Source organism: Meleagris gallopavo, chromosome 27 (genome assembly GCF_905368555.1).
Source record: "Meleagris gallopavo chromosome 27, MGAL_WU_HG_1.1, whole genome shotgun sequence".
Taxonomy (NCBI): domain Eukaryota; kingdom Metazoa; phylum Chordata; class Aves; order Galliformes; family Phasianidae; genus Meleagris; species Meleagris gallopavo.
This window is the reverse complement of record NC_139430.1, coordinates 345443-364673: the sequence shown is the minus strand read 5'-3', so window position 1 is coordinate 364673 and position 19231 is coordinate 345443. Positions and strand designations below refer to the sequence as shown.

At 50.1% G+C, this 19231-nt stretch overlaps 1 protein-coding gene across 1 annotated transcript; it reads left to right on the top strand.

The window, feature by feature from the left end:
• The first annotated feature begins 209 nt into the window (after positions 1 to 209).
• Positions 210 to 17453, top strand: RPRD2 (regulation of nuclear pre-mRNA domain containing 2). Its single transcript, XM_085209701.1, is given in 12 exon segments — positions 210 to 842; positions 6578 to 6707; positions 7027 to 7127; positions 8352 to 8429; positions 9691 to 9743; positions 10392 to 10518; positions 10831 to 11006; positions 11483 to 11768; positions 12122 to 12388; positions 12666 to 12869; positions 13536 to 16166; positions 16169 to 17453. Coding segments are annotated over 12 exon segments (4362 nt in total). The 5' UTR covers positions 210 to 637; the 3' UTR covers positions 16273 to 17453.
• The last annotated feature ends 1778 nt before the right edge of the window (positions 17454 to 19231 follow it).

The following is a 19231-nucleotide window of genomic DNA, read 5'->3' as shown; positions in this document are numbered from 1 at the left end:
CAGGCGGAACGGCTCCGTTACTTCAGGGCCCGCCTCGCTCTCCCGTCCCCGCCAAAGTGCAGGCGGCCGCCATCTTCACCGCGGGGCAGGCCGGGAGCAAAGCGTATCGCTGAGGGGAAAGGAGGGGGGTGCAGCGCAAAGCGCAGGCGCGAAGAGGAGGGAGGGCGGCGGGGCGGGGCGGCGCATGCGCATTGACTGGGAGGGCGGGCGGCGGCGCATGCGCGGCGCAGAGGCGGCGGTGTTTGGGGGGGCGCCGCCGAGGCCGTGTGAGGGAGCCTGGCACAAAATGGCGGCGGGGGGGCGGGCGCTGCGCGCGGAGGGGGCCGGCAAGTGACCGCGGCACCACCGCACCTCATCCGCCGCCCGGGGCGGGGGGGGCGAAGCGGAGACGGCCCCCTGCGGCCGCCGAACCGAGCTCGGAACGCGGCCGCCTCTCGCTGTGGGGTCGCCTCGTTCTCCACACACCCCACACCCGCCCCCCCCCGCTCTGTTTCTCCTCCCCACCCCCCCCGGGGCCGGCGCAGCGCGACGCGGCGGAGCCGTCAGGGCGGGCGGCGGCCGCGGCCCCGCGGGGCTGTGAAGGCCGTGAGCGCCGCCGCCGTCCGCGCGGCCCCGCCTGGGAGAGCAGGGCAGGAAGATGGCGGCGGGCGGCGGAGGCGGCGGCAGGGCCTCCTCCTCGGCCGCGTCCTCCTCGGCCGGAGCGCTGGAGGCCTCGCTCGACAGGAAGCTGCAGGCGGTGACCAACACCATGGAGTCCATCCAGGGCCTCTCCTCGTGGTGTCTGGAGAACAAACGGCACCACAGCACCATCGTCTACCACTGGATGAAGTGGCTGCGGCGCTGTGAGTGCGGGCGGCGATCGGGCCGGGCCGCCCCTTTCCCTTCCCGTCCTTCTGTCAGCGTTCGGTGCGCGGCCGGCCTGGAGCCGGGCCCGGGGCTCCGTGCTGGGCTGCCCGGGTGGTTGAGGGCAGCTCCTGGGAAATGGTTCCCGTTGCTGGAGGGGCTCCTTTCCTCTCCGACACTTTGGAAACTGAGATTGGGTTTCGTATTCTGTGCTCCAAAAGCTTTTCCAGCTGCGTTGTTGGGGTGGTCCGCGTCGGTGTGCTTGGAAAGGAGCAGCTTCATGGCAGCCTTGGCTGTATGCTGCCAAAGCTCAGGGCTGGCTCTGGGGCTCAGCGCGGCGCCTGCAGCCCAGCAGTAGAGTTGTGATGGTGGTGCTGGTGTTGAGCCAAAGCTGCCCAGCTCAACTTCATGGAGCGCTCAGATCTGACGTGCTTCGAGGCGTGATTTCCCAGAGGCCTTTCAGCTCCTGGGCAGGCTTTCAGCTTAGTGTCGCCGCTCTGTGCTTTGGAATAAATAAATGGAGTTGTTGCAGCCAAGCTGTGGTGCTATTGGGCCTCTGGAATTGTGCTTTGTGCTTTGCTTGAGTTGTTACAGCGCATCGTTTTGAGAGGTTGGAGGAAAGATGTGTTCAGTGGTGTGGAGTGGGGGATTGTGACCGTCCTGTTCCACAGGAAACACAGCCTGACATCAATAAGAAGGAAACGTGTTGGGTGCCAAAACTCGGATTTGGTGAATGCCAGCAACAGCACAAGAGTGGAAAAGTTGCTGTTTTCCCAAGTCTAAGCAAGGCTGAGTTAGAGCTGCTGCCTTGCTGATGTGTGAAGGTTTTGTGTGTTGGAGGAGCTAAAGTAAGCTCTGTAGTAGCATGGAGATAATATTGTCGTTCTGTGGTGTTGCTCTGCTTTGTGCTGAACCTTTTGTAAAGCTGTGCTGCAGTGGCTCGGTGACCCATGTGCATTTTGGCAGGACTTGAGTTAGTGTGGGGTGGGGGGTGAGGAGGTGCTGCATGTGCTCTGAGGGTTGTTTTGGTGATGCTTGGTAGTGAGTCAGGCAGTCTGTCAGCTGTCAGCCCTGAAAGGTACAGCTGAACAGTGCATGGGATCCAGAATCCACAAGGATGCTCCAGAGGATGGAGAACTTCTGCTATGGAGAGAGGCTGAGAGCTGAGGGTGTTCATCGAGGAGAAGAGAAAGTTCATTCTGGCGTTCCAATATCTAAAGGGAGCTTATAAACAGTAGGTAAACCAACTTATGTGTGTGGTCTGATAGGACAAGGGGGAACGGCTTTAAATTAAAAAAGGAGAGACTTAGATTAGATGATAGGAAATTCTTTAGCCAGAGGCACTGCAGTGCTGGCACTGCTGCCCAGAGGAGTGTGGGTGAACATCCATGGAGGTGCCCCAGGCCATGGATGGAGCCCTGAGCAGCCTGAGCTGGTGTGGTACCCAGCCCACAGGGGGCTGTGAGGTCCCTTCTGACCCAACCATGGGGTGATTCCATGTGCCACAAGCTCAGATGTCTGCCAGTGGTCACTGGAGTTTGTCTTATGTTGATCTGATTGGAGAAAAATCACACTGAACTTACTGAAATGTTCACTTATTTCTTGCTAATGCTTTGAGTGATTAAAGAGTGATGTAAGAACCTGTTTGTTCCCAAGGAATAGCTTTGCCTGGGCTCTGGCTGTCAGTGCTATAAATTCACACAAGGCACAACGTTGTGTGTTTATCTTCTTCAGAGCTCATCTCTGGAGCCCTGCATTCGCTGTGGTCACAGCATTTGTCTTTTTACTCCTGGCAGAGGTGGTTCTGCTTTACTCCTCCACTCCAGGGAGCTGCCAAAGTCCCTTTTCAAGCACATTCCTTGACTCTGCCCCTTCCTACTCATTTGAATGCCTTCATTAGTCCTCTTCTTGTTCCAAGGTTCATCAGAAGACGTTGCTCTCTCTTTGGGAGCCATGGATGCTCTGCTTCTGTCCTGCCAGCCCCTGTTGGCTGTGAGCTGTCAGTACCAGCCAGGACTTCTGTTTGGTTTGGTTTTCCACCAGCGATTCCGAGGTTGCCCTGGTGCATCCCCCGTGTTTGTGAGGGTTGCTTTGCACCTCACAGCCCTCTCCAGTAACGTGACTGAAGAGCCAAGAGCTTATTGTGTTCTTTGGAAGAATCCCAGAACCACAGGGGTTGAAGGGGACTTCTGGAGCTCTTCCACTCCACCCCTCCTAAGTGGGTTCCTTACAGCAGGTAGCTCAGGAAAGTGTCCAGGTGGGTCTGTGGGTCTCCAAAGAAAGAGACTCTCTGGGCAGCTTGGGCCAAAGCTCTGCCACTCAAATGTGCAGCAGTTCTTTCTCACGTTCTGGTTTGTGCCCTGTGCCCTTTTCCTGTCGCTGGGCACCACCAAACAGAGCCCAACCCCATCCTCCTGACCCCATCCTTCAGCTACTGATCAGATGCCTCTCAGCCTTTTCTTCCCCTGGCAAACAGCCCCAGGGCTCTCAGCCTTTCCCTACTGGAAGGTGCTCCAGGCTCCCACTATCTCTGCAGTTCTCTGTCTGCATAGAATTGAGGAGCTGGGCCCAGTGCTGCAGCTGTGTCCTCCCCAGAGCAGAACAGAGGGGATGAGCACCTCCCTCAGCACGCTGCCCACCCTCTTGGAGGTGCACCCCAAGGTTCTGCTGGCCACCAGGACACACTGCTGGATCTCGGTCAGCCCTTTGGCCACCAGGAGCTCCTGAAGACAACTCGGTGGTGGTGGGTACACCTCTGTTGGATGTTAGCTCCAAGCTGCCCCTGGTGCTGGCAGTGCAGCTGGAGGAGATGCACGCACCTCTGTTGTCAGTCATCCTTTGCTGCTGTTTCCCATTTGAGCCAAGGCAGCCTGAAGCGTGACAGAGGAGGAGGAGGAGCTGCTCACCCCTCAGATGTGGCTGGGATTGCCTTGTACAAAGTGCACCTTGGGGCCAAAGGAACGTTGTTTCCTTCACACAGCTTTCCTGCAGAGGTTTGCAGCGTGCTGCTAGGTTGTACCTGGGAGTGGATTCTGTGTGTTGTGCCACGTGGGTGGTTTGGTTACAAAAAGCTCCATGCTGATGGGATAACATTAATTATGCTGAGGTTCAGCACAAGCAGGGGAGTTAATGATTCTAGGCGTTAGCTGTGTGTGATGTTTGTCTTAAAGCTGGTTCTGAGTTTGCTGTGTTTGAAGGCTGTGCATGGATTGAACTGTTTAAATCTTGGTGTGTCTGCAGCACCTGCTTGAATTATGATGTGAAGTTAGTGAGATCTGCTGGAGAGCAACGTGTGAGGTGAGAGCATCCATTGACCAGAGGCTGACATAGCAATGGGGTGCTGCATTTTAATTATGTCGCAGGGCAAACTTTGCTTTGATGCATTGATTATCTGATAGGTGATTGAAGCCATAGCTGCTCAGAATTGTTTCAGAAATGGGGGGTGTGCAGCTGTGGTTGGATTTCAGCAGGGAGGGCAGCACTGTGTGCTGAGAATGTTTGTCAAAACAACCCCACTTTGCCTCGTAAGCACTTCTAAGATGAAAGCTGGGAATCACCGTTTCTGTTACCAAATCCTTGGGCTCTCCATGTTTGTTGCTATCAAAGTTTGTTCTGGAGCATCAGTACTTCAGCTACACGGCTGCACCTGCAGCAGCACTGTTGGATCCCTGCACCAGACAGGCAGCTGTGTGCCAGCGCTCCCAAATCGTCGTGTTTGGTGCTGTTTCCTTAGGCACAGTTGAGGCCCTTTTGCCAGCAGTGTGTGATTTGGGGTGAGTGGTGCATGGAGGGGACTTCACAGGGGCACAGCTTTTCATGTGTGAATGTGCTGTGTCATTCACAAGCAGAGACTGTCTGCTCTACAATAAGGCCATTGCAATAGCTGCATTCAATATGCTAAAAGTGAGCTATGCCCATATTTCTGCAGGTACACTGCTTGCAGTAAATACACTGGTGGCCATGGATACCTCTGTGTGTGTGAGATGAACACAGGAGGAGAGATGCGTTCTGTTTATCGTTCAGTTTCCAATCAAATTGTGCAAGTATGTTGTTGTCAGCTGCCAAACACAAACACAGTGTGTGCATGAGAGGTTTTCTCAGGTGTGATGTGAGGTGTGAGTGCAAGTGTGGCTTCCTTTCTTGGAGCTGGAAAGGGCTGGATGTTGCAGAGGGCCAGCAGGAGTCTGAGTTACCACTGTGGGTTTTTTGGTTGGCTTGTGTTGTGGGTTCGGGTTTTTGTGTGGTAAAAAGCTGCATGTTGCAGGTCAGGGGTTGTGCTGAGAGCATCACTTTCCTCTGCCCTGAATGCTTCCCAGCTGGAAACCTGGAGATGGGAGCAGTGGGAACACAGCCTCACTGCTGGAGGAGGCCGGAATCATTCATGAGGATGGGGTTCAGCACAGCATCAGGCTGCCTCTGCCCCAAATTGCCCAGGTGCTGAAGAGGCAGAGCAGTCAGAGAAACGTGCTGATGGGCAGCACAGCCAGGGTGCAGCCCACAGGGACACCCAAGGAGGGTGGAAGTCTGCTCCACGCTCCCACGAGCTCCAGCAAAGCAGGATATTGTCACCGTTCCTATATTTAAATCCTAACGTGATGTAGTTAAATTAAGTGAAATTAAATTAATTGGCATGTAGATCAGCTTACTGAGCGACAAGCGCTGTTACTGCTCCATTTAAGAGAAGATTTGATAGAAGAACTGAATTTGGAACTGGATATAAGTAAGATAAAAGAGGAGTTTGGTGTAGATGTTTCAAGTGAGAGCAGCAGTGCAGGTTTGTTGTCGTCTGGGGATGCAGTGACAGGAGGTTCAGGGAGCAAATCTGGTGCCAGCACAGCGGGAACAGGGGAGGCTGTTTGGAGAAGGGACTCAGATCTGAGTCCTTTGTGCTCTGCACGAGAGCTGGTGTTAAATTGTGCTTCAGGAAGGGCTGTTTGAGCAGCTCTTTTTCGGAGAAGATGCAGCACGTTGAACTCTTGTGCTGCTGAGGACTTGCTTTGAGCCAGATGCATTGAAATGATGGGGCTGGGGCCAGGAGGGAGCACTTCTATGGGGTCCATGGTTTCCTTAGGGGACAGAGAAGTGGTGTGGAAAATGTCGCTCCCCCCACGTCCTGGGTTGGGGCAACAGCAGAGGTAGTTGTGGGGCTGGAAAAGCCTCCCTGGTAAAGCTGCAAGATGTAGAGACTGTTATAGAGTGTTACAGCGCTGTGAAAAATAAGGGAGAGTGGATTTAAACACGATTATTCTTAGAAAATATGGATAAATGACTCTGGAGTTGTTATCAGAAGCCGAACAGCGCAGTGCTGGAGCTTGAGAGGCTGGGTTGGACTCGGGCTCAGAGCATTCACTGCTGTTCTTCTGCAGAACATAGTGCCGTGGTGTGTTTGACCTCACAGATGGGCCACTGCTGCTCTGCCCGGTCGTAGGTTCCTTCTGTAGCACGGAGGGCATGGCAGCAGCAGCACAGGCCCAGCAGTGCTTTGTGGTCTCTCTGAGCCCAAGTCAGAAAGGAGGCCTGGCATTACGAGGGAATGGCACCGAGTTATGGGGAGCTCTGAGTCGCCCTCTCAAGCCCCCAAGTTTTGATCACTGTTCTGAGCTTGCTGTTGCACACAGCATCGATGGGAATGCTGAACAAAACCCCAAAAGCAGGCCCCTACCTTATGTCAGAAATGCTGCAGACGTCTCTTCTCCTACCTGATAACAGACCTAAATCTTCTTTTTGTCCTCAGCTGCCTTTCCTCATCGATTGAATCTCTTTTACTTGGCCAACGATGTCATACAGAACTGCAAGAGAAAAAACGCGATTGTGTTCCGTGATACGTTTGCAGAAGTGCTTCCTGAAGCAGCTTCTTTAGTGAAGTAAGTAACTGTGAGGTTTAACATCTCAGAAAAGTGATGTTTCTTTTCCTCCTCCACACTGCAGACATCTCAAACCCTCCAGAAACAGGAGCAAAATTTCATATTGTGTTCATTACTTCACTCTTCTTAACAACAATGTGTGGCTTGAATTTCACTCAGATGCCTTGCAGTGGGAATTAGTCTTCATCTGGGCAGATAGCCACTGTCTGAAGGCTCTTTTCTTGATTTAGATGTACAATTGCTTATATTATTATTCATTTTAGAATCATGAGAAGTTACTGTCTATGTGGCAGATAAAAGCCAATGTGCTCTTTTTTAGGGATCCGTCGGTTTCCAAATCTATAGAAAGAATCTTCAAAATCTGGGAGGACAGAAACGTGTACCCTGAGGAGACCATTTTGGCACTAAAAGAAGCTCTGAGTAAGTGATTTGCCTTTCACGTTTCTTAACTTACGAACTTATAGGTGAGTCCAGTGAGAAGTTTTCTGAGATGGCTGAACAGAATGCATTTGTTGTGCACGTGTGCACTTCCCACGTTTGTGTGGGGCAAAAAAAAAAAACAGTGAGAGGTTGTGAGAAGCACTGAATGTGTTTCCTGCACCTTCCTAAAGACAATTCTGAATCCTCCAATGCAAGCTGGGGTTGTTCCAGCTAATAGTAAAGTCATCACGAGTGCGAAGTCCTCTTGGAAATGCTGAAATGTCCTGGCAGAGGAGCTGAGGCTCTGGCTTTTCCTTTGAGATGTGAGCTGAGTCTCACTGTGGGCTGAGGAACTACGGTGGCTTTGTTCCTTTCTTTCTCAGTATTAATATTAAGTTGGTTTTGCTGTTAATGTTTGTTGTGTAGGGAACAGGCTGCAAGCAAAGCTGCATGTATGTCCCTGAGTACTTAATAAGAGAACTCTGCTTAAAACCTGAAATCACTCTCACTGACTATAAGCATGTGTGGTCACTTAGGGCCAGAAATTAGCCAGCACTGAGGTCCTTAACTTGAAGGAAACCAGTCTGTGTTTCTGCTTCATTTGGTTACCTCACTGACAGCCAAAGGAGCTTCAGGAAATCCTCATCTTCGGTTCTGAAAAGCCAGTTGTAGTCACTGCAGGAGAGATGCAATATCATGGGCTCAGAGTTTGGCACACGAAAAGGCTTCAGTTGAGCATTGCATGTCGAGAAATGAAGTTTATGCATTTGTCCTGAAATCTCTCTTAGCTGCTGTAATTTTAAAGCAAACCTATTTCAGATCATTTGCAAATTAGGTGTTGTGGCTGTTTTTCCAACTTGCATTACATGTCTGTTGAATGCTCATTTCCTGCAAGCCTGTCTAAGGAGACACGTGGTGTAGTTTTGTTGTCAGATGCCTTGTGTTTTTCCTTCTTATTTTGGTTATGACTGTGATTTTTGAACTGTCTTAGTGCAAGGGCAAACAGAAACTTGATTTAAAAATGGAAGACCATCCCACAAGTTGCTGTATCCCTGAGTAAACTTAGGTTCTCTTGGGCATCCAGCAGCTCATCGAAGGAATTTGGTCTAGGTATTTTAAAACAAATTTCTGTTCACTCTTCTACCATACAACCATATGGCACCAAAACCAGATTCTTAAAGGAATCCCATAATGCCAGACTGCAAAAAATGAAATGTTTTCCAGGTACCACTTTCAAAACTCAGAAGCAGCTGAAAGAAACTCTGAACAAACAACCGAATAAGCCGTGGAAGAAATCACAAAGTAAGGAAACAATGTGAACTCTCTGAACTAATATAAAAATTGCCTTCTTGAGGAAGAAAGGCTATAGCCCAAAATGGGCAGAGTACCTGGACTAAAATACGAGCCAGCATGCACCTTCCAGGCTTGTAAAGCTCCTTACAGACTAATGTGTAAAGCACCAAGGAGTTGTTGCTAGAGAACCACTTTTTAAAGGAATGAAGTATGGAAAAAAAAAAAGTCTTTGAGAGCAGAGGTTATGAACAGTAGAGGTGAAACCTCTTGGAAACTGGCATTAGACTATGCAGAGATGGAGAGAAGACAGACAGAACCTTGTACTTTGGCAGCAGGAAGGCATGGTGAACACTACCTGCATGCTCAGGAACACATCTTCAACAGCAAAGTAGATGATAGGATAAAAGAGAACTGGAAGCTGGCAGTACAGATAATGAACTTTGCCATCCAACATTATCAGAATGCGTTTGTAATACAGCGATCTTATTGATCTTGCTATACACCAAAGCCTTGAATGCTCAATAAAGCAGGATGGTGGGATGTTAGGTGTAAGATGCAGCATGCGTCTGAGTGCTGAGATCAGAAGGTTAACAAAAGAGCTTGGAAGCTTTTATTACTTGGCTAACATCAGGAGCTGCTTTCCCAAACAAAAGTGCACTGTAAATTCAGCATGGATGAAGGATTTGTGTCATTTCACTTCTTATCAGATGTTTCTCCTGTTTTGTCCAGAAACAAATGGATTTAGTGTCTCCTGATGGTGGGATTCCACCCCTCCTCACCACTGCTGAGGGATTAGTAACATAAGGGAGTGATCAGAATAGGAGTAGGAATTTGTTTTTAAGGTTGAGAACTTGGCTAAACTTTGTAAGTAACAAAGAGGGACCACATCACAAGGAAATAATGAGCTGTGTGTCTGGCATTTAGGAAACACTTTTACCTTCCTTTGTAGAGAGGTATAAACTGTCATCCAATGGGGCTGCCAGGCGAACCTTGTGTAGACCAACTGCAGAGCTGAAAAAGGTGAACTTTTATAGCACACAAAAGCTATAAAGCAGTGGTATAATTTGTTGGCCTCAGTCAAAGACAATCTAGCTAATGGAAAGCTAGAGCACTGAGGGATGTGTGTGGTGGGAGAGCTGCAATGAGTAACAACAGCCTGTGAGTTCTTCGTTATGTTGAAATACTTTAATTAGGGCTGCCTTTCTTGACTTTTGCTTAGCATCAGTATGTCATTCCTTGGTTTCTTTATACTTTCTCTTTATTCCAGCAGCATCTGCAAACCCAAAAGCTGCTTTGAAGTCCAAGATCGTTGCTGAATTCAGAGTAAGTTTGCTAGTAGAAATGCTCTGTTGCACTAACCTCTGTCCTTAGACTGTAACTTTTGTGTAGCTTACAACCACCAGCAGCATAAGCTTGGTCAGAAGCTCTACTATTCAGTCTCCTTTTGTTCCTTGGTGTATAGTGGCTGCTAGATGTCTCAGTTGCAATTTCTATTAGAGCTGTGACCCCTTCTGTGAACTGTTATGGACAGTGGGGCAGCTGGAAAGCATTGTGAGCTGCATGGAGACTCCCTGCAGAAGTAGTGATTTTCCTTTGGAACAACCTGGTGCAACAGTTCAGCTTCTCAGGAGCAGTGTGAAATCCAAATGCTGCACTTGGAAGAGCTGGCTGCACAGACTGAGGAACCGATCACCAAGGCAGATCACCTCGGTGAGATGCAGCTTAGGGTGGCTGAGGAGTTTTTGGCAATACATTTATCTTAACTGGGTGCCCAGAACGTGTGAGATATATGACTGAAAAGCAAGCTGACTAACAAAGGCAATGATTTATTCAAAAATAAAAATAGAAAAGGTCCATCCCTGCTTTTAATTGTCAACAATTGCAGTGTTTGGTCTGTGGTGGTTGCTTTGCAAAGCGGGGTTTCTCTTCTGCAGAATGTGATGAGGATGCTTTTCTTACTTGATCTTTCAGCCACAATCTCTCATTGATGAACTGCTATTATATAAGCGCTCAGAAGACCAGATAGAACTGAAAGAGAAGCAGCTTTCCACCATGAGAGTGGATGTGTGCAGCACTGAAACACTTAAATGCTTAAAAGGTAAAGGCAGTCTAATGTATAAAAACTGATATAATGTACCCTTAACAGTCCTGGGAACTCACCATTTTTGTTGAGCCTTAAACCAGAAATTGGATTCTGGGCAGTTAAGAACCAGAAAACTGGTGCCTAAAATACTTAATTTGAAACTGTGTTTAGAAACTAGCTGATACAGGCATAAACAGTGAGACTCCAGTGTGTACCATTCACAGATGCCCTCATGTCCTTAGAGCATGCATTCTTGACCTGTTCAGTCCACCTTAAACGCTGGTTGGTGGGTGACAGGTTACTCACGTGGTGTTCATCTCCTTCTAGACAAAACAGGCGGAAAGAAGTTCTCCAAGGAGTTTGAAGAAGCAAGCTCAAAGCTGGAAGAGTTTGTGAACGGCTTAGACAAGCAAGTGAAAAATGGCCCCTCTCTAACTGAAGCCCTGGAGAATGCTGGGATATTTTATGAAGCACAGTATAAGGAAGTCAAGGTGGTAGCAAACGTAAGTAGGAGTTTCCTTCATCTTCTTCGGGCGGACTGATGTTTGTTTGTTCTGCTAGGCATGGTAGAGGCTGGAAAATGCATCATCTGTTCGTGAAAAGGAATAAAATATAAAAATTAATGGGTCAGAAGCTGAGTTACTTCCTTGCTGAAGTTCTGTAGCACTTCTGCATTTTTAAATGTGGAGAGAATTGCACTTTTTCTGAGAAATCCTAAATTCTGGAAGCCATACTAGGTGTAATCAGTGCAAGAAACAGATGAGCAAACTGAGAGGATCTGTTAGAAAATGGTTTCTATGAAAGTTTGGTCCTTGCTCTGCCAGTCAGACTGAAGACCCAAGTTCTGACTGTGGTGTATTCAGTGCAGGGTGCAGATAATTGAGAACTAAGATGATTTTCTAAGGATGTGTTCTACTCTTGTTATGTTGAGGCTTGTTGCATTCTTGTTAAGTAAATGCTAATGTCCTTTCTGTCTCAGGCTTATAAAACATTTGCTAATAGAGTGAGCAATCTGAAGAAAAAGCTGGATCAACTGAAAGCAACGCTTCCTGATCCGGAGGAGTCTCCTGTCCCTTCTCCAAGTATGGATGCCCCATCTCCAACGGGCTCTGAGTCCCCCTTCCAGGGAATGGGGGAAGAGGATAACTCTCATTCTCCAGCAGTTGGAAGCCATAAGCCGGGATCTCCGGAGCCCGTGACAGATAATCGGGATGTGGAGGACATGGAGCTCTCTGATGTGGAGGATGATACGTCTAAAATCATTGGTATGTTCTGTGGGAGCAGCAGAGTAATTGTGTGGGAATTACATCCAGACAGAACGCCTTTCTTGGGCCTCCCTTGGGACGTAGCATTTGTGTAAAACCCTGACTGGACTCTGGATGGAGCACTTGGGTTTCAGTCCTCACCCCAGCTGGGAAATCACAGTCTGACTGTGACCATCCCATCTCCCAAGCTAACCACAAAAATGCCTTTTTTTAACATATCCTACTGGAATCACTTGAGTTCTCTAACTGGGGTTAAATAAGGCTCACATTGAAAACCCTGTACCTGGAGTAATCCTTCAAAGACAGAGTGATAACCCAGGTCTCGTTTCCCCCCCTCATTCTCCCCAATGCAGTGGAAGAAAGGAAAGAAAAGCAAGCTGCTCCAACTTCAGCACCTGCGAAGACTGAAAATACCCCCAAAGTGGTGCCATGTACCACTGCCACAGCCACGACCTCAGTGACAGTGACAGCACCTGCCCCAACTCCTCCAGCTCCAAAACCAGTGAGCTCAGCTCCCATCTCTTCGTCACCAGCTCTTGCGTTGCCCAACCTCGCCAATGTTGACCTGGCAAAGATCAGCTCCATTCTTAGCAGTTTAACTTCAGTAATGAAAAACACAGGTGAGTGCTGAAGTGGTACTGGCACAGGTGTTTGGCTTTGAGGTGCTGATAATGGAGTTTTGTTTTGTAATCTTTTATTAAAGGAAAGTGGTTGCGAAATAAACGTGAATTAGTTGTTACTTAAAGGCCTGGTTGAGTTTCTCTAACGCGATTGTTGGCTTCGTGAGCCTCTCTGTGTGCATGGAACTCTGTTGCAGTTGTGCGTGTGGAAAACATGAGCCAAAAGAGCACCTGTTAAGAAATCAACATACGTGAGTGGTGTGTGCTTCCATCCTAGGTGTCAGTCCTGCATCAAGACCTTCTCCAGGAACCCCAACAAGCCCCACAAGTCTTACTAGCGGCCTGAAAACTCCTGCCATGGGGACTCCATCTGCTCCTTCCAATCCTTTAGCAAATATTCTCTCCAAAGTGGAAATAACTCCTGAAAGTATTCTGTCTGCTCTCTCCAAAACCCAGACTCAGACTGCACCAGCACTGCAAGGTACTGGAGTGAATTTTGAGTGAATGTCTGACTGTCCACTGGATGGCAATGTCAGTACTGACACGTGCTGCTGTGCAGTCCTGCAGCAGAGATGAAGGGAGAAAAAACTTATTTGGAATGTATTCCACTTTTGGCAAATGCAGGCGACTTTTTTAGATAACAAGGGTCAGTGAGGCAGTTTTATTGTCTTGGTGTACATCTTTGTATTTTTGACATGAGCTAAGGGCATTTATCCAGAGCACTTAATGGAAGAATGCTGAACGTGACAGGAGACCAAATGAGGTCTTTGTAGTTTCTTTGTGCTTCTGAGAGAGCTTTTTTTAAAATTAGAGCAGAAAAACTTCTTGAAAGTGCTATTGCTGCCTCTGCAACAGTGGTCAGTCCTGCAGCATGTGTGCCTCTGAGCCACAAAGCCAGGACGAGTTATTACCTGACCTATTCAGTTGTGTATTCTAATAGGTTAATTTAAACCTCTGGCAAAGGTTTGTGCCTCTGTGGGTATTAACATTAATATTAAAGCAACAAAATCCAGTCATTTTCCTGGCTAAAACATGAAGTAGTTTTAAGGAACATCTGTATTGAAAACACAGAAATCTTTCCCTTGACAGTAGTTGAAGTTATCTTGCCTCATACCTGAATATCTGAACGCAGCATTCTCTTTTCCAGGTTTGTCGTCTTTACTTCAGAGTGTTGCTGGAAATACCATTCAGTCAAGTGAAACTGCATCACAGAGCACTTCAGCATCACCAGCCAACACAACTGTTCCTTGCTTGAAGGGAAGAAATATTCCTTCCAACACTCAGTCTTTCATATCCAAAAATTTTGGTTACTCTCCAAATTCATCAGCTGCTGAGGTTTCCTCAACTTCAGTTAATAAGGCTCCTGTTGGACATACCGCAGGGCTTTCAAGTTCTGGTTTTAAGCCACCCACCAATTCCCTGGGATTTTCCAGTTCCCATCCTCCCAGTCCTTCTTCCCTTTTAACAACAGACACTTCAATGAGTCAACCCTCTGAAATTTCAAAGGCGAAGCTGGAATCAGAGCCCCCTTCTCCAAGCCTGGAGATGAAGATTCACAATTTCTTGAAGGGAAATCCTGGCTTCAGTGGTCTAAACTTGAATATTCCAATTTTAAGCAGCTTAGGGTCCAACATCGCACCAGAAAGTCACTCCTCTGACTTTCAGCGTGGTCCTACCAGCACTTCCATGGACAACGTGGATGGAACACCAGTCCGCGACGAGCGAAGTGGGACACCCACCCAGGATGAGATGATGGACAAACCGACCTCCAGTAACGTTGACACTATTTCTTTGCTCTCAAAAATCATGAGCCCCGGTTCTTCTACTCCCAGCAGCACGAGGTCACCTCTTCAGAGCAGAGATGATGGATATCCCCAAGAACTTTCCAATTCTGTGCATACTTACCGGCCCTTCAGCCTCGGCAGAGATTCTCCGGCCGGAATGTACAAGCAGTCTGCAGACAGCATGGAAATACCCTCCTCTTTAATGGACTCCTCTCAGGAGAAGTTTTATCCAGACACATCTTTTCAGGAAGATGAAGATTACCGTGACTTCGATTACTCCGGGCCACCGCCGTCTGCCATGTTAAACCTGGAGAAGAAGCCAGCCAAGTCTATTTTGAAATCAAGTAAACTATCTGAAGGTGCAGAGTATCAGCCAGTCCTGCCGAGCTATGGTCAAAGATCGCAGGATTTTAGTGTGAAGTCGTCGTTTCCTCAGTCAATGAGGTCTATTCTCGATCAGAGCGAGAGCTGCGACACGCTGTCAACGTCTCCGGGGATGTACGGGAGCTACAGCCTCAGGGGAAACGACTCCACCTCGGATGGGTCCCCGTCGCCCAGTAAGAACGACGTTTTTTTCACACCAGACTCCAATCATAACAACTTGCCCAAACCCGTGGTGCACTCTGGCCTCTCACAGAAGCAGTACCCGGACTCACCCCACTCGATTCCCCACCGGTCACTTTTCTCTTCTCAGAGCACTCTTCCCAGCCCCGCAGGCAGACCGCCCGCACCAGGTGTGGACAAGTCCCTGGGCTCTTCCATTTCTGCCACATCCACCATCGAATTCAAGAACATGCTTAAAAATGCCTCTCGTAAACCCTCCGAGGAGAAGCATTTCAGCCAGATTCCTAAAAGCAGTTCAAATGAAGGGGTCAGCCACAGCCAGGCTGGTGCTTCTAAAGGAGAGCAGCAGCAGCAGCAGCAGCAGCAAGAGGAGCACTACCGCATAGAGACCAGAGTGTCGTCATCGTGCTTGGATTTGCCTGACAGCACTGAGGAGAAAGGAGCCCCTATCGAGACGCTGGGCTACCACAATGCATCGAGCAGGGGAATGTCCGGGGAGCCCATCCAGACGGTGGAGTCCATCCGGGTGCTGGGGAAAGGAAGCAGAGGACACGGACGAGAGGCGAGCAGGTCAGGGTGGTTTGAGATAAGCAACACGGGGAGCGCCTTTGACAACGGGCCCTCGAGTGCGTCTGAGCTGCCAGGCATGGGTGGCTTCCAGGCGCAGTACAAGGAGCGCGTGCCGCCGTTTCAGGAGAGCGTCAACAATTTCAGAACAAACAACTTCAGCCCTGCTTTCGACCACCACATGCCGCCTCCCATCGCGCCGCCTCCCATCGAGCACGGGACTCCTTTCCCAAGGGATCCGGTCGGTCCCCCCGCCGGTCCCCCAGCCGCGCCACCCAAGGATCACGGCAGCCTCTTCCCGAGGGATCACTCGGTCCCTCCCCACATGCCGCCCGTGGATCACGCCAACCCCTTCTCGAAAGAAACCTCCTCTCCTCTCTCGCTGCCCCACGGCGTGCCCCCACCTCCCTCCGTGGAGCACACCGGGGTCCCCTTCCCCACACCCCCACCACCCCCCGTCCCTGGGGAGCACGCCGGCGTCCCCTTCCCATCGCAGCCACCGCCAGCCGGGGAGCACGGCGGCGTGCCCTTCCCCGCTCCCCCCCTCGCCGTGGAGCACGGCGGCGGCGCCTTCCCTAAGGAGCAGCACGGTACCGTTCACCAAGGGACGATGAAAGAGCATTTCAGTGTGCACGCGGGACCCAGGGAGCCAACCCAGCCCCAGCGGGACCACGGCGGCGCGCCCCTGGGCCGTGTCCGCGAAGGGGTGGGCATGGCCTCCCTGGGCAGGGAGCAGCTGGGGCCGACCCGCAGCGTCACCCCCATCGCTCACAGAGACGGTGCGAACCGCGGCGGGATGATGGTCAGAACCCCGCGGGCAGAGTTCAGGCCCCGGGAGCCCTTCATGAACAGAGACCCCTTTCACAGCCTGAAGAGGCCGCGGCCGACTTTTGGAAGGGGTTCCCCTTTCTTTGCACCAAAACGCCCCTTCTTCCCCCCCAGGTACTGAAGCAGACGCCGATCTCTTGAGCGAAGGTATTGGGACGTTGTAGGAGCAGTGGAGTAGCGCTTTCACTTGATTTTTCTTTTTATTTTTTTCTCCCCCCTCCTCGACTCCCCTCCAGCCCCCCCAGCCCCTCCCCCCCTCCAAAAAAAAGTCCCGTATAACACTTTCCTAAATTAAATGTTCTGTATTTTTTGGTTGTTTATTTCCTAAGCCACCCCCTTGGTGCGAGACTAGAGAAAATGTTTTAACGAAAAGAAGTATTGCTGTTGTAATAAAACTTCCAGTAGTAGTTTAAAAAAAAACAAAAAAAAAACAAAAAAAAGAAAGATCAAATGCGCGACGTTGGGATGTTCTTTTAGCTGATTACCAAATTGCTTTGCCTCCCGAGTCCTCAGCCCGTGTCAGACACGAGGAGAGGTCGGGGCAGGAGCTCGGCTGCTGGGAGGGATGAATAAAGGGTCCAAGCGCTTCGTGCTGTGACAAACACCAACCCTTCCTGTGCCTTTCTTGGGGACGAGCCACCTTTTCCCCCTTCTCCCGGCGCCTGCAGCTCTGTCCCTTCCTGGGGGGGCAGCTGGGAGCGTTGGGCATTGCAGAAACACCCCACGCCGTGCCCCAAAGCTGCCCCAGGCCACGCTCACCCCAGGAACCTCAGTCCGGCTGCAAACTGACCCACGTGCTCCCCAGCTCCCTGCAGCTTTCTGCCCCCAAAAGAGCAGGGAATTCGGCGTGGTGCGGCACCAGGGCCAGCATGCATCCCCTACACCCACCCCAGCACCGCGTCCTCAGCTCCGTCGTGGGCCCTCCTGTAGATCTTAACCACGTTTGGGAAAAATCCATTTGTCTGTCGTTTGTTTGGGTTTTTTATTTTATTTTATTTTGTTCTGGGAACACTGTTGACTTTGTATGTGTGTATATAATCACTTTTTAATGACATCTCTTTGATTGTTGACAAACTCACAGACTGTACAAGAGAGATCCTGCATGCAGAGCGATGGGGCGATGTCAGCTCCCCCCTCCTGCACACGGCATGGGGACGGCGCTGCGGCCGCACGCAGGGGGCTTTTATATGAAGTTGGAATTTTACTTGATTATTTTATTTTATTATTATATATATTTTTTTTTTTAGTTGGTAGAACTCATTATATATGTTTGATAAGGGTGTAGGGTTAAATATCTACATAAAGATTACAAAACCAGAAAATGGCAGATCATTTCTTTGCTGTGTGTGCTGGGGGCTGTGTTCGGTTCCATCCACGCGGTGTGTGTGGCTGTGAGGTGCTCAGCATGGGGAGCTCGGGGCTGATCGTCCTTTCCCTGTGCCTCGAAGCACTGAATCACAGCTCTGAATGTCCTTGGCTGCGGGTCTGGATGGGAAACCCAGAGCTTGGTTTGCTCATTTTGAAGCGTGGAGCCCCATCGCATCCCTTGAGCGCTCACCCAACCCACCTTTCCCCCTGGATACAACAATGTGAATGACTTTGCTGCTGCTTTTGTTCCAAGCAATGATTTCCACATCCAACATAGGAGATTGACTGCTGCTGGTATCCCCGTGGCGCTGAGGCTGGGAGGAACACGAGGACTCGTGAGGAGGGAAACCATCCTGTAAAGAAAAGCCAAAAGAAATGAGGTATTTTAACAGTGGAAGCTGCGTGGTTCTTTGTCTGGTTTCTCACGTTGCTCTGTGCTGTTGCTTTAAAACTGCATTAACGATGGCACCACTGTGCACAGTAAAACCCACGCAGTGATTTGGAGACATGAAGGCATTTTGGGGGTGTTGTTTTGTTTTTTTTTTTTCCTTTCTCCCTGTGTTTGTGATTTCAATCCTCAGCGATACTTTTTGTATTTCACCTGATGAGGAAAGCAAAAGAAAAATAAAACACCTATTTTTTACATAGAGTAATGATAAATAAAGCGTGTCTCGTGGTTCCCAAAGTGGAGCCGGAGGGGAATGTGGACACATGGATGGACGCACAGGTGGATGGACGGACACACGGATGGACACACGGACGCCAGGCAGCTCTCAGTGCTCACCACCGCCTGCCGGATGATGTGCATTATGGGGGTTTTCATGTTTGCTTTTGTGCGTTTTAACCCTGCAGAACAACCAGGCTGCAGGAGGGCGAGCTGCTGTTGTTCCCAAAGCGCTGTAAATAGGGCTGTTTGCTTTTCCCTGTTCAGCAGAGCCGGGTTTGGCGGGGCGACGCTCGCAGGGTCGGTGCGAGAGGGCAGCACGTGTTGGAGGAAGCGGCGGTGGAACTTGCAGAGCGTTCTGAAACGTGTATTCCTCCATTAATAAAACACCCGTTGGATTGGTGTCATCCTCTCTGTAACCCTCCTTCTGCTATGGCTGCACCCCTGGGGCCTGGCAGCTGCTGCTCTCCTCCTCCTCCTCCTCCCAGAGCAGCCCCACCGCTCTCCATCCCCACCAGCGCTGCTCTCCCACCCAGAAAGGAGCAATGCTTTCTCCCGATCAGCATCTCAGGGTTTTGTTTACATCTGACCCCAGTTTTTCCTTCTTTGTGCTCTTCTGGCTCCTTTTCCTTCAGCTGAACGTTGCTTCAGCACTCTGGCACCGCCATCTGAGGGCTGCAGATGGAGCACGGCTGCTCCAAAGGACCAAATGGCACCGAGATGTGGGTCTGAAGCCCGATGTGGGTCTGAAGCCCGACATGGACATTGCTGCTGCCCCAGGGTCAGCCTGGGGGATGGCAAAACCCAATGTTTATGGGGAAAGTGAAGACCCTATCCTTACAATGGGGGTATTGTTGACTCCCAGTGCTGCTGGTGGGGTTGTGAAGCAGAGGTTGGGGGGCAGAAGAGCAAAATTGTGGCGGCGTTGTGGGGCCCGGAGGGTTTGGGATGTCCGTGTGGGGCAGCGGCCAAAGGAGCACAAAATGGCGGCATTGGAGCCCACAGCATTGGGGTGGTCTTTGTGAGCGGCCATCTGTAGGATCGCAGAACGGCAATTTCAATATTTGG